The 14,456-nt window shown below is 42.1% G+C and overlaps 1 protein-coding gene across 2 annotated transcripts in view; it reads left to right on the top strand.

Moving 5' to 3' along the window:
- LOC131903761 (cyclin-dependent kinase inhibitor 2A-like) overlaps positions 1 to 3,223 on the top strand; it is a 31,121-nt gene extending 27,898 nt beyond the window's left edge. The window contains exons 2-3 of one of the 2 annotated variants that reach the window (XM_059254519.1): positions 1,051 to 1,357; positions 3,073 to 3,223. In XM_059254519.1, coding sequence (XP_059110502.1) covers positions 1,051 to 1,357; positions 3,073 to 3,101 — 336 coding nt within the window. In that variant the 3' untranslated portion in view covers positions 3,102 to 3,223. Of the gene's footprint in view, positions 1 to 1,050; positions 1,949 to 3,072 lie in introns of those variants that run through there. The other variant, XM_059254518.1, reaches the window with a different exon arrangement.
- The last annotated feature ends 11,233 nt before the right edge of the window (positions 3,224 to 14,456 follow it).

The following is a 14,456-nucleotide window of genomic DNA, read 5'->3' as shown; positions in this document are numbered from 1 at the left end:
GGCTTCCCTCAATGATACCCTTTCTTCCCCCAAATACTGTGGGTCAAGGTCTTCCTCACAGCAATAGAAAGCAAACTAAAACACTAGGCAAGCATTCCCCCCGCCCCAGTTAGCACGCATTTAATGACTAAAACAAACACAAAATTATCATTAGGTAGTTATGGGAGCTCTCGGAAGTCTAACGTGCGTCCATGGGGCTTCATTCCTTTAGAAGGCTATAAGCCAGAATCTGTTTCCTTTTTCCTAGTTTCAGTGGCTGTCAGCCCAGGGCTCCTGCATCTTTTTTCTGACCTCTGCGTCCCTGCTTACATCTTCTCTTTGGCAGGATATTTGTAATAACAATTAGTCTACTCTGATAGTCCAGGATAATGTATCTCAAGATCCTTAATATAGTGATGTCTACAAACTCTCTTCTTTCTAAAATATATTTGAAGTTTAGGGGATTAATAACTTAAGATCGGGAGGGAACATTAATATTTTAGGGACACGTTAGACTTCAAGGAATCTAAGGATAACATTCTAGGAAGACAAAATTTCGTGACAATTGTGGTTGTCTTCCCTTTTTTTTAAGATTTATGTATTTATTTTATGTATATGAGTGCTCTATTGACTTTATGCCACAAGGAGGCATCAGATCCCACTATAGATGGTTGTGAGCCACCATGTGGTTGCCGGGAATTGAGCTCAGGACCTCTGGAAGAGCAGCCAGTGCTCTCAACCGCCGAGAGCCTCTCTGGTTGTCTCTTTTGCCAACCACTTTAGTAATCACACAATCGTAGATGTCTCAAATGAGGCAAGTGCAGTGTCTTTGCCCCTGGCGATGTTCTACAGGAGTTTGAGCACCATGAAAGCGTAGGAAATCTGTGTGTAAGAATAGAAGAGACAGGACGGGAGCAGCGAGCTGGTACTGGAAGCCCTTAAAGGAACCTCGTGACTGGGGGTTGTCTGCATGGGGTAGTTAGGGATAAGGCTTTGTAAATAGAGATTCCTTCTTGGGCCCTGACCGCACTCTGGCCTTGACCCGTCTACTCTTTCTTCTGACTTTTTCAGGTGATGATGATGGGCAACGCCCAAGTAGCCAACCTGCTGCTGCTCTACGGTGCGGAACCGAACCGCGAGGACCCAGCCACCCTCTCCAGACCGGTGCACGATGCAGCGCGGGAGGGCTTCTTGGACACTCTGGTGGTACTGCACCAGGCGGGGGCGCGGCTGGATGTGCGTGACGCCTGGGGTCGCCTGCCGGTGGACCTGGCCCGGGAGCGGGGCCATCGCGATGTCGTGCGGTATCTGCGTGCGGCTGGGAGCGCTCCCCAAGGCAGCGGGCCAGCAGGCATAGCTTCGGCTCAAGCACCCCCAGGTGAGCACCGCTTGAAATCTGAGCGCTTCTGAAACTCATTTACAGGTGGAAAAGTTGAGCAGGGTCTCCTGGCTGCCTTTACACAGTCAAGTTGTGGGACAACCTAAGAAGATGCAACTCAAACGATCCTGAGAACATGGACGCTGTCCCATAAATTCCAGCTTTACCCACCCACTTACCCCCCAGTCAAGGCCTAGGCTGGAAGGCAGGAGGGCCAGAGGTCTAGGGTTCAGTTCGCACTGTGGAGCAGCAGCAGGGACTCGCTGCCACTTACAGAGCCTCGGTTTTGTAGCTTCGCCTGGCAGACTGATTTCACAGTTTCCAAACCTCTAGACCCTGCCCTTCAGCTCTGTGTTGACAAAAGCAACTTTGTCAACCTTGGCCCTCTGCCTTCTCGGTGGAAAATTTTCTACCCCGCCCCCCTGGGGGGAGTTTTGAGGGTATCTGAGATGGAGATGTTGCAGTCCCCCCTTTTAAGGAAAAGAGACTTCTTTCTTTCCCGTCTTTTCAAGCTTTCCATTACATGACTAGAGGTTCAGCTGTTAAGAGTACACTTTCTGAGGCAGAATTCGATACCCAGCACCCACTTCAGGCAGTTTACAACAGCCTGGAATTCCAGCTCCAGAGGACTCGATTCCTCCGGCCGCCGCGAGCACCGGGCGCGCGTGCGCATGCCCACATAATTAAAAATAAAATTTAAGCTTTCCACTTTTTGGAGACATGGCTAAACCACAACTGAGTATAAGCTTCCTTTGCCTTTCAAAGCCTTCAGCCACCACGAAGCCTTTCTTTTCTTGGATCCCATCCCTCTACACCCCCCCCCACCACCACATGAAGTTTAAAGTCTTTTATTTACGAAAGAGAAAATATTTTTTATTTAAATGAGATATATAAAGCAATACACGAAAATACCTCAAATGTTTAGTGCAAAACATGACTGAGAAGATGCTAGAATGGCCCTCTGGAAGTGGGAGTGTTGACTGCGGGTTACAGAACACAAGCAGCCAGCAAGAAGAGGGAGGCTCCGGGTGGGTCCGATCTCTCCAAGCGCAGATGTCTTCCGGAGAGCGTGTGGGAGGAAACCTGTTTTCAGTGGGTAGGTTTGCAAAGGAGGAGTGTGGTCAGGACAAAGAAGTAGTTAGAGAAGCTGCTACGAGTACGGGAGTGAGTATAGCAGGTGCCGAGGCTGCAGCGGAAACAGTCGCAGCGAGGAGGGGAACTAGCGAGCGAAGGCGGGTCCGGTAGGAACCGGGAAGACCTTAGAAGAAGGAGCGTCCATTTTGTTCGACCAGTGACAAAATGCCATTAATAGGTTTGGGGGTGGGCGGGGAAGACCAGATGGAAAGGGACACTGCGGGGGTCCTCTGCCTTCCAGAGCCCGGAGCCCTCTGCTCCCGGGATCGAAGGCACCTTGCGGGGAGGCCGGGAGGCGACTCTTCACGGCTGCCCCAGGCCGGGCAGGATTCGCCGCCGGCTTTCCTGGTTTTCTCCCGCAGCAGAAGGGACAGCCAGGCCCAGGGCGGCTCAAGCTGCTGACACGGCCTAGAGCCGAAGGGAAACGTCGGGACTGGCCGGGGTCTGGGACTGGGGGGAGCCACCGGGAGAGCTTGGCCGTGGTGGTGGTGGTGGCGGTGGAGCCGGGCACCGCGGAGTCAGGGCGGGACTGGCGCCTCCGGCTGCTTTTCTAAGGCGGGTTTTCTCTCTTTTCTCCGCAGACGCTCCGGATTTCGCGGACCACCCCTAGAGCAGGGCTAAATCCCTCACCTGCCCGCCCGGTTCGCTTTCTTGGACCCACATCTGGAAAAAGAACAGCGCTTGGCTGGTCCCGATTCGCGTCTGTGATTCTAGCATGTGGGAGGCTGAGGCGCGCAGAGGCCACCCTGCTTTACAATGAAATAAAAGGAAATAATGCTTTTTAAAATGTCAACTGTTTTTTTTTTTAAACATAGACTTGCCTTCCCTGGCTCCCAAATCCCGTTTCAGCTTTCATTTCTATATTATTTTGCAAAAAGTGTTTTGAAATAAACTCCCTTTCTTGTGAGCCGTGCTGTGGTGCTCCACCCCACCCTCTACCCGGTACTGTTGACGTAGTAACAGCCATTTAGCGGAAATAAGAGAGTTCAAAAGGGTTATTGACGCTTCTAAAATTTCCAACAAATGTGTAGATCCAAGACTCTTAACTAAAAAAAAAAAATAGTTTTTATCCGCTCATTCTGTCAACATTTATTATTCGGACACTGTGCCAGAGACTAACCAATCCTCACACAAAAACAGGAGAATAGAAATTTTATTCTCAATTTCACTGAGTCACAAACAACATCATTTCTGATACTTTTGTTTCGTATGCCTCCTACAATAGACAAACACGTCCGGATCTTAGAAAGAAGATCCATCAAACAAAAGCCAGATCTTCAGAAGAGGTGTGCTTAAGATGGTGGATCGGAATTGCAGGGAGTCTGGGTTTTCATAATTGGCCTTTTGTCATTACCGGACCACAATTATCAAAGTGGTTCGAGGTGCTTTGCTTAAGTAACAAAGCAGACCCCGCCTCTCACGCCTCCTTTGCCGGCTGGCCGCGGAGGACTGCAGGAATCCTAGCTGAGCCGGGTTCCCTGACAGTGTCCTGTGGTGGGATTCCCAGCTACGCTACTCCACACCCCAGAATGCAATGCACCTCCAGAGCAGAAATACTGCTGCTCTGCTTCCCACGCTCATCAGATCATGGCTGCTACACTTTTATTAAAAATTTTATCTACATCACGTAAGCCTTTTTTTTTTTTTTAATGTACAATAAGTGGGTCAGGGTGTCACACACCTATACTCAGTCCACTTGAATCCCGAGGCAGGAGAAGTGTGAGTTACAGGTCAACCTGGGCTACACAATGAAACCCCAAGATCTCATGGGGGGAGATCACAAATGACACTTGTTGTACAAAGGACGACCTCATCTAGTCCCAACACATTGCTATGATCACTTGATGATCCCCTTCCCCAACTGTAGGGTGCTCTCTCCCCACTTCTGCCTCGGAGGTGGAGGTTCGCAGTCTTTTCCTTGCCAGCAACCTCCCGTAAGGTCTTAGCCGCTCCACCTCGTAGACTTGGAGCTCTGAGCACAGCTGCCTACCGACCCGGCAGTGGAAATCTACTTTGAGCTTCCCGCCGCCTGAGAGCTCAACGCACACACACACACACACACACACACACACACACACACACACACACACACACACACATCTGCGGGGAGCTGCGGGGAAAGGCTAGTGTTAACCAGGACGGCTGGGGAGGAAGAGGCAGCACGCAGACAGCGAAACTTCAGAACCAGTAGGATTCAGAAGCTGTGCCTTGGGTAAAGCCACTCCAGAAAGCAGAATTCTGGAGTTTTTCCGGCTGTGAGTTGGCGGCCCAGGAGGGATACCTCTACCTCCATGTGGTCTCGATGGTGCCTGGCTTCATGTATTCGCTAGTCGACGCCCACCGCTTCGCTCCCTTCCAGATCCGGCAAAACCATCGGAGCAGCCATGCTCAAGCACAAGACAAATTGGCGTGTTTTTAGGTGAATGGGTTATTATTTCCCCTTCGGAACTTTTCTCTAAGTGATTTGTCTTGCAGTACTTTAGTAGATTTCGGAATCTTGTACCACAGATAGCCAACAGTTACTGCTTCTGTTGTTTTCTAAAAGCAAAACCCCTGCTGTTCAGAAACTTTTCATCGTTCTGTTTCAGCTTCTGCCTCTTTCCCTTGCCCTGAGAACCCCGTTAGGGAATCTTTCTCCCACTCCCAGTAAGTCAGAACTCCAGGATTTGGTTCAATGCCTCCTGAGGAGAACAAGTTAGTATGCCCATGCTATACAGAAGAATCAAGAGAGAAATACTTATTCTTATTGAACTTGCAGGAAGGGTGCTGTCCACTCTGCCTTCCACTGTAGATTGGAGCACTGCTACCCCACTGTTTATTATTCTCCTTCACTGTAAGGGAGTTAATAAAATTATTTTTGTTGTTAATAACTGAGATGAGAAAACGTCTTGCACACAGCTACTTATGAAGTACCTTTTAAGATTCTTCTGTCTGTAATCTTGTAAGTCATCAAGACATACTTACCTGTAATATCTGCCCACTAACCCAGGATTCAATATTAGCTGCAAGTCTCTTCTTTTTGGACTCTACTAGATGAGTATTTCCGGTCAGGGACTATGAGCACTTGGATACAATGGTAATCAAGAAAAAACTGTGGTCCTTCAGAAGTATTACACAGATTATGCACAAATGTATTTGCAATAAAAAAAAATGCAGAATAGAATTATTTTTCTTCATTGCTATTCCCCAGAGACATTGTTAAAATGAATGAATTCTTCATTTTATTTCCTTTGAAATAGCATTACATAGTATGTACTCTTTGGTAACTAACTCTCTGTCTTAGGGTTATCATTGCCTTGATGAAACACCACGACCAAAAACAAGTTGGGGAGGAAAGGGTTTATTTGGTTTACACATCTACATTGCAGTCCATCACTGAAGTAAGTCAAGACAGGAACTCAAAACAGGGCAGGAACCTGGAGGCAGGAGTTGATGCAGAGTCCATGGAGAGGTGCTGCTTACTGGCTTGCTCTCTATGGCTTGTTCAGCCTGCTTTGTTATAGAATCCAGGACCACCAGCCCAGGGTTGTCACTACCCACAATGGGATGAGCAGGCTTGCCTGCAGCCCAACCTTATGAAGGCATTTTCTCAGTTGAGGTTCCCTCCTCTCTGATGACTATAAGTTGTGTCAACTTGACATAAAACTAGCCAGCACACTGGCTAAAACACCCAATATATTTTGGAGACTTTTTTCCAAGTCAGAAAAATTCTTCATTTTTAGACTTCACCAGGAAAGTTGTTGTCATCATCTCTCTGTTGTGGATTCGTCTGTTTTCCTCTTATAAATACTGTACCCCAATTGAAAGGACATTTCTAACCATATTTGGAGCTTATAATCTAAGATAACATCTTTATCTCAAGATCCATGGCTTAATTACATCCTTGGAAACCTCTTTTTCCATGAAGTCACTGGTTCTAGGGATTTAGATCCAGATACCTTTGAAGTCTGCAATATTAGAAGATTATCCCAGTTGTCCACGTGGGCACAGTGCCATCACAGTAATCCTTAGAAGCAGGAGAGGAAGACAATCAGAGAGAATAATATGAGACAGACTCAGCCCAACAGAGCTAGATTTAAAATATAGGAAGGGGGGGGGTGTAAACTGAAGAACCCATGTAGCCTCTAAAACATGGAAAATAACTATTCCCAGGCCCTCCAGAAAGAATGAGTGCTGTCTATACACTGATTTGCAGCCCAGTAAGATCTATTTTGCACTTGTGAACTCCAGAACTATAAGACAATACATCTGCTTTGTCTTAAGTGTTTATGTATTTTAGATTATTCATTGTAGTTGCAGCAGGAAACTAACACAGAAGGGAAGAAGGGTTCTGTGTTGGTCATCATCTAAGAGTGATCTCCAGTAACTTCCTCTCATGTCACCTCCTATTTGAATGTATGGGAACATCATCTATCATTGGGCAATTGTCAAGCTAAGTACAACAGCTAGTTATACTACCTCACATGCATTAGAATAGTCAAAATCTAAACCCCAGCCAACAACATCTGATGAAGTGGTGAGCAGTATTCCCCACTGATGGGAACGCAGAACCCATAGTACTTTGGAAGGCAGCTTGAGAGTCTAGCAATTACACTTTCTGTAAATAATTGCCAAATATTAACAGCAACCAAGATGTCCTTGGTTAACAGACAAACTGATGCATCCATTCACTGGAATACAATTTAGCAGTACAAAAAAAAAAAAAAAAAAAAAAAACCTGAGCTGCTAACCCACAAAAAGATATGGAGGAGCCTTCAGTGGATTATGCTAAATGAAAGATGCCACTCTCATTTCTGGCAGAGGCTACCAGAAGAAAGAATTGCTGGTGTTGGAATTTTGGACTCCAGTACATCAAAAAAGGCAGCCTTGAGAGCCACACAGGGTGATTGCCACAAGTGAGTAAACAATACTTGTTTTGTTTGTTTTAGGGTTTGTTGTTTCATTGAGCCAGGGATTCCTTATATAGCCAAGGTTGACTTTGAACTCATAATCCCTCCTTAACCTTCCATATGCTAGGATTTCAGTTCTGAGCTAGCTTGCCCAGCTAGAAATACCAGATTTGGGAAGAACAGCATGTATGACTAATGGTTCACATGTAAAACACCGTGTGGCACTGAGAAAGGGAGTCAAAGAAAATGTCTGCCTTGACATGGCAGAACAAAAGGCATATAGGCATGTATATACAGGAAGTAGCTCTCTTGACGGAGGATCACCAAGTGGTATGAATGTTACTGGCTTCTTTCTGCTTTTCTGATCTCTCAGCATTTTACCCCAATATCTGACTCCAGGTTTTTATTAATAAGATCTTTTAAGATTCCTGTTAAATTTGGCACCCAACATTTGTGGCAAGAATTCACTAAAAAAGCCAATTGTGGCCTTACAGGCCCCTGGCTCAGGCCAGAGCTGCAAGGCTCAGGCCCGAACTGCACACAGCCAGTTCTCTACCCCACATGGGCCAGAGTCTCTTTGTTTTTTTCTCTACTGGTAGGTAGTGGGCTGTCTCTGAATTCCCATCTCAGATTGCTACCACACTAGGTAGCTGCTTTGAAATTTCCTCAGATGTCTACTGTTCTATGCAGTTGACAGATTTGGTGAGTCAATTAAGATATCTTAAAGGGAGGAATTAGTTAACAGAGAATTTTTTCTCACATTAAAAAGTGGAAAACATTTTTACAGTGGAAGTAATTTGGTCTCTGTTTGATAACACACTAGGCAGTCTGAAAATGGAACAATTAAATGAGAGGATAATTAATGTTGATGGGATAGACGTAACATCAATTATGAATATTATTTGTTTGATCATTTTTATTTTAGCATTAAAAATGTTGGCCAATTTGAGTGCCAAGATAAAAGCTTTAGAAAAACCTGTTAAAACAAATTATAGAGAAATTCAGACCTAGACAGAAGAATGTAAAGGTGAATCTATCTCAGCATTGAATTATATGGTTATAGAAAAACAGTTTAAGGTTACCAGACAGCAAATATTCATCTACCTGGTAACCTTATAGGAACTGCCAAATGCTCAAGGGTGTGTACAAGCTTACTGGAGTCCAGTGGAAATGTTGGATTTGAGAAGATTTGAAGAAGCTGTAGTATCATATGGTATGTATTCTCCATTTGTAAAGCAGATGTAAAACTCATAGTCAACTTGTAATAGAATTATCCCTCAAGACTGGAAAGAATTGGTTACAGCTGCTCTAGAAGCCAGTCCACAGTTACAATGTAGAACCTAGTAGAAAGAGGAGGCTAAAACTATAGAACAAAGATGTAGGGCCAGAGGTGTGGAAATTTCTCAGGAACAATTTCTTGGAGAAGGCGATTATGCTGATATACAAAGACAATGTTTATATGATAACCAAACCCTAATTCTATGCTGCATGTCAGCCATGAATGTGTGGGACAGAATTGAAGAAGCAGGGAAGAAAATCGAGTCATTTACGAAAGTTATACACAGAGCCCCAAAGAAATCTTCATGGATTTCTTACAAAGGCTGTCTTCAGCAGTAAATAGAATGATACAAAATTCAGAAGCTAGACAGATAATAATTGAATTTTTGGCTTTTGAGAACACCAATGCAGCATGCAAAAAGATTCATCAGGCCATTAAAGGCCAGATGAGCACCCTTGGAGCACTGGATCAGGGACACAATTAATATTGAATCTCATGACCATGATGATACATGGATAGGAGAGGTGATTTCAAGATATTTGAACAAAAATAATAATGTCTGATGCTTTAATTGTAGTAAACAAGGTCACCTAAAAAAGGGACTGTAGCAACCTCCCCACCTCCCCGCCCCAGAAATAGATTATATAATACTCGATTAACTTTGAATTTTCTCAGTGCTAATGAGAAAGGAACAACAGCTGTGGAGAGACATTGGATAAAAAAAAAACTACAGAATTAAATCAGACTATATACTTTAAAGATGTGCTGACCTCAGAATGGAAACCAGGATATGTGTTATGTTGGGGACGAGGTTTTGTTTCTGTTTCAACAGGAGAAGACAAGATGTGGATACCATCAAAATTGATAAAGGCTCAATTTGAACAAAAGAGACCTCTTAATTAGAAGAGGTGATAGTTCATCGATCAGTATGACCATCCAATTTAAATTAACTTATACCACTAACAAATGCTTTTCATTTGGTCAGATATAACTTGCCAAAAGGGAACCTCCCAAAAGTTAGGCTTGGGGAAGAGTTTTTGTTTTTGTCTTTCAGGAGAATGAAGGGTAAGGAATCTGAAGAACACTGGACAAACGAGACATCTGAACAAAAAGGACAAATCATCCAGAAAAAATGTGCCAGAAAAAATGTCCCAAGTAAAAGAGTAAATTGGGCTACTGGTATATTACATATAAAATTTCATAAGTCTTCCTAAATGTTTGTTTCTGATCTTCTCTATCAGACATTTAATGGTCTTTATGTAGTCCCAGTTCAATTAAAAGTTAAAGCTGACAGCCAGGTAACAGTGGTGCATGCCTCTAATCCCAGCACTTGGGAGGCAGAGCCAGGCAGATCTCTGTGAGTTTGAGGCCAGCCTGATCTACAGAGTGAGATCCAGGATAGGCACCAAAACTATAGAGAAACCTTGTCTCTAAAAACAAAACAAAGCAAAACAAAAAATTAAAGCTAGCTTTGGAGTTGGAGAATGGTTCTCTCCTTCTCTAAACCCAAGCATGTTTGCTAAAGTAAAATGCAAAATCTCTGTATCATGTCAGAAGAGCCGTCTGATATAGAACTGAAGAAAATAAAAATTAAGGGACTGTTCTTTTGCCACTAATCTCATAATTCTTTGATTCTATTTTGATTCTTTAAAACTTTTCTTAAGGTATGAATTTTATATCAAAATTTATAAGATTAATATATATATATATATATTAACTTTTGTCATATTAATGGTCATATAGAATACTAACTAATTCTAGAAAAAAAAGGCTTCATCTAGCTGCCTGTACATGTTTTTGTGTTCTAATCTCTATCAGTTTTCTGCAGGGAATCATGACCAGGCCTAACAGCAAATTTGAAGTCTCCAAAAAGATGATGGGGCCCCACAACGACAATTCCACATGGGCAATAATAATACCACTAAGCCAACAAACACCACCCCAAGACTGGCTTTGGACTACAAACTGCTCAGGACAATTTTGAGATGGCTAGCTGAGATGATCCAGCCTGACAGACTACTCGAGCAAGGACTTGAGATACGTCTGGCATTTTTGCATTATGCAGAGACTGGACAACAAATGATACAGCTACCTCTTCCAAGACTTGACAATTAACTCAAAATTTTTCTTTTCAGGATCCTCTAAAGATGCCTTTGCCCCTAAACAGCAGGAAGTAATTTTAAGAACACAATGCCCACATTCACAAGAGGTGGAGTGGGTGGTTTTTGGTCTTTCAATGGATTTTGGATAATTGTCATTGTTTAGGATGGTTGGTTACAAGTTGTTATTGTTAATGGCCAAGAAAAAGGTTAAACAAAGGAGATTAGATTTAAGGTTCTTGTTTGGAAAAGAAGAGTCTATAAATAAGATGTAGATTATTGAATCTACTCTGAAAAAAAGATATAGAAATGATAGAATAACAGGTAGATTATTGAATCTACTCAGAAAAGAGAAAAGGAGAGGATATATATATATATATATATATATATATATATATATATATATTAGACAAAAAGGTAGATTATTGAATCTTCTTTTAAAAGGCAACTACTAGTTTTAATTATTTTACATTGGATTGAATTTTTGTATATTATATACAAATTATGTATATTGCTACCAATTGATTTATATAGATATGATAAGATAAAAAGGTAGATTATTGAATCTACTTTTAGAAAGCAACTACTAGTTTTAAGTATTTTACATTGGATTAAATTGAATTTTTGTATATTGTATACAAATCATGTATCTTGATACCAATTTGAAATTGATTTTGTTAGAAAATACTATACATATATTTCTACTCTTGTTTAAGGTATTGTACCTGTACAGCTCATTTAACAATGTAATGCAAATTGCTAATCCTTGAAAGTTATTATTACCAACTATTAGGATATAAAGAAATGAAAGTTAGTCATTACAATCAAACTTGTAGTCATATTAGGTATGTTTTTAAGGTCAAGCAGAGATATATTTTAGATAGACAGGTCATCTTCAAATCCTTTAGAGGTTCTACAGAATATGGTATTTAAGATAGTTTAATAACGTAGATATTTTCTTTTTCTTTTCTTTTTTTCTTTTTTCTTTTTTTCTTCTTCTTTTTTTTTTTTTTACTGAGACATGTCTGCTCCTGGCATCACCAATCTGCTTCAGAGAAGATGACGGGCAATGAAGAATCTCCATATGGGGTTTACTTTCACTGTGGCAAAAATTAGCCACTGGACAAGAAAGTGCCCTTGCCTAGACTGCTGACAGTATGCTGTCAAAAATAGACAAGCAGGACACAAAACAAAGGACTGCTGATCCTTGCCAAGAAAAGGTAGGAAGACTTTTTGGAAAATCCTGCTTCACAGATGAGTCTTTCAGATATGCTAAGTCTGTGGGCCAAAGATGATGCCCCAATGTGCAGAGAAACCTTGGGTGACTGTCCAGGCAACTGGCTGTTTCTGTCATAACACACACTTTTTGGAAGTCATTTGTTTGTACTTCCTATTTTACTAGGTAATATCATTTCCTTCTCAGGTCTCTGAGGGAGTTGAAGATTAGATAGTTATAGTTTTCTTTGTTAAAAAATTCAGAAAAGAAACTCACTAAGAAGTGTAAAGTGTATAAGTTTGAAAGACATCAAAAGAAGGCTTTTGATTGGTAATATAAGTTAGGATAGAGAGTAAATTAGGCACATTTTGGACTTACCAAAATAGGATAGATAATGAAGTATTTTTTTCCTGAATTTGTCAAATGCAAATGGACTAGACATTGTTGATGTATTTATTGCTTGTACATATTGTATATAGTTATTATACTTATTGTATATAGTTTTTCTTATATTAGTTAGAATTTTTTATTAGACAAAAAGGGGAAATGTGGTAATATTTTATCTGTGTCCCCCAATAAAGTTTATCTGAGGATCAGAGGAAAAAGGCAGCCACTATATTAAACTTAGAAGTCAGGCAATGGTAGCATATGCCTTTAATCCTATCACTAGTGAGGCAGGGATCCATCTGGATCTCCGTGAGTTCAAGGCCACACTGGGAACAAAGCCAGGTGTGGTGGCACACGCCTTAAATTCCAACACTATTTGACCATAAAGGTCTGGAGGTCTGTACAGACAGAGCAACAGAGCTAGGCAGGAAGAGGAAGTGATGTAGCTGGGTAGAGAGAAGAAATGACATGGCAGAACAGAAAGGCATACAGGTGTGGGTAAACAGAAAGGATCTCCAAGTTGTAAGAACATGACTAGCTTCTTTATGCTTTTCTGATCTCTCAGCTTTTTATCCCAATATCTGGCTCTGGGTTTTTATTAATAAGACCTTTTAAGATTCCTGTTACACTGCCTTCATTCTGATGACTTCTTTATCCTTGGTTTTCTATCTTTGTGTAAACCCCCACTTTGGGGGTTTGGCCTGATCTCTAAGATATTTCCCACTAGGAAAAAATAAATTCCCCTTTCTGAGAAATTTCCCCAAGAAACCAGAAATCTAACTGAATTATCCACACCATTTGTGAATTGGAGATATGGGCTATAGACATGCAGCCATTGCAGTAAAATCCTTCTACCATTTGAACAGCTGTACAATAAGCCCCATGAAACCAAATATACATAGTAAGATAGAGAAGAAGGAAATGAGTCCCTTGTCCTAAGGCATATGTAGTCTGATATAGGAGACTAGTTGCAAACTCCTGAAAAATCTACACAGGCAGCATGTCATGGTCTGAGACAACGTGAACCAATCCATGTGCTAAAGGATGCTAAGGATCTGGCATGGGGATGAGGAAGCTGCAGACTGGGAGAAAGAACATGGTAGCCATGTTGGAGTCATGGAAGCAGCACCGAATGTGGATAAAAGAAGACATAGGGAGAGTTGGAGTCAATTAGAACTCTACCACTATTATCATCATCATTATTCATGTTTTGGTTCTGTGTAGTGACCCTAGGATTTTGCACATGCTAGACCAGAGAGCTACCACTCTGCCCAGTCACCAAGGACTTCTACACATGACACATTCCTGTTTCTATTTTGGTCACTGTTGTGTTGTCTTGTCTTTTCTTTTTCTATTTTTAAGATTTATTTATTTATTACGTATACAGTGGTCTGTCTGCATACATGCCTGCAGGCCAGAAGAAAACAACAGATCTCATTACATTACTCACATGGTTGTGAGCCACCATGTCGGTGCTGGGAATTGAACTCAGGACCTCTGGAAGAGCAAGCAGTGCTCTTAACCATTAAGCCATCTCTCCACCCCCCATGTATCATTGTGCTTTTACTCTTGGTTGACAGTCCATCTTGTAACTATGCCAACATTTAAGTATCCTCTCTTGTTGATGTACACTCTCACTTGAGCTCATTTTCAGTTGGACACTTACATAGATATGTGCTAAAAGACATTATGCTAACTATATCATGGAAAGCATGCCCAGGTTTTTTTGTTGTTGTTATTGTTGCTAATTTGTTTTTTAATATTTTTTATTTTCTTTTTTTTTAAAAATATTTATTTTTGTTTTATGTGCATTGGTATTTTGCCTGCATGTTTGTCTGTGTGAGGGTGTCAGATCTTGGAGTTAGAGACAGTTGTGGGTCACCATGTAGGTGCCGGGAATTGAACCGGGGGTCCTCTGGAAGAGCAGTCAGTGCTCTTAACCACTGAGCCACCTCTCCAGTCCTGTCTGTTTGTTTTGTGAGACATGGTCTTAGTATATAGGTCAGACTGACTGTGAACTTAAGATGCCTCTTACTCTCACCCCTTCTTGAAGGCTGGGGTCCCAAGGGTGCACCACCACGTCTGTCGCTTCACA

Source organism: Peromyscus eremicus, chromosome 2 (genome assembly GCF_949786415.1).
Source record: "Peromyscus eremicus chromosome 2, PerEre_H2_v1, whole genome shotgun sequence".
In the NCBI taxonomy this organism is placed as follows: domain Eukaryota; kingdom Metazoa; phylum Chordata; class Mammalia; order Rodentia; family Cricetidae; genus Peromyscus; species Peromyscus eremicus.
The sequence above is the reverse complement of the archived record's forward strand: the minus strand, read 5'-3'. Positions and strand labels throughout refer to the sequence as shown.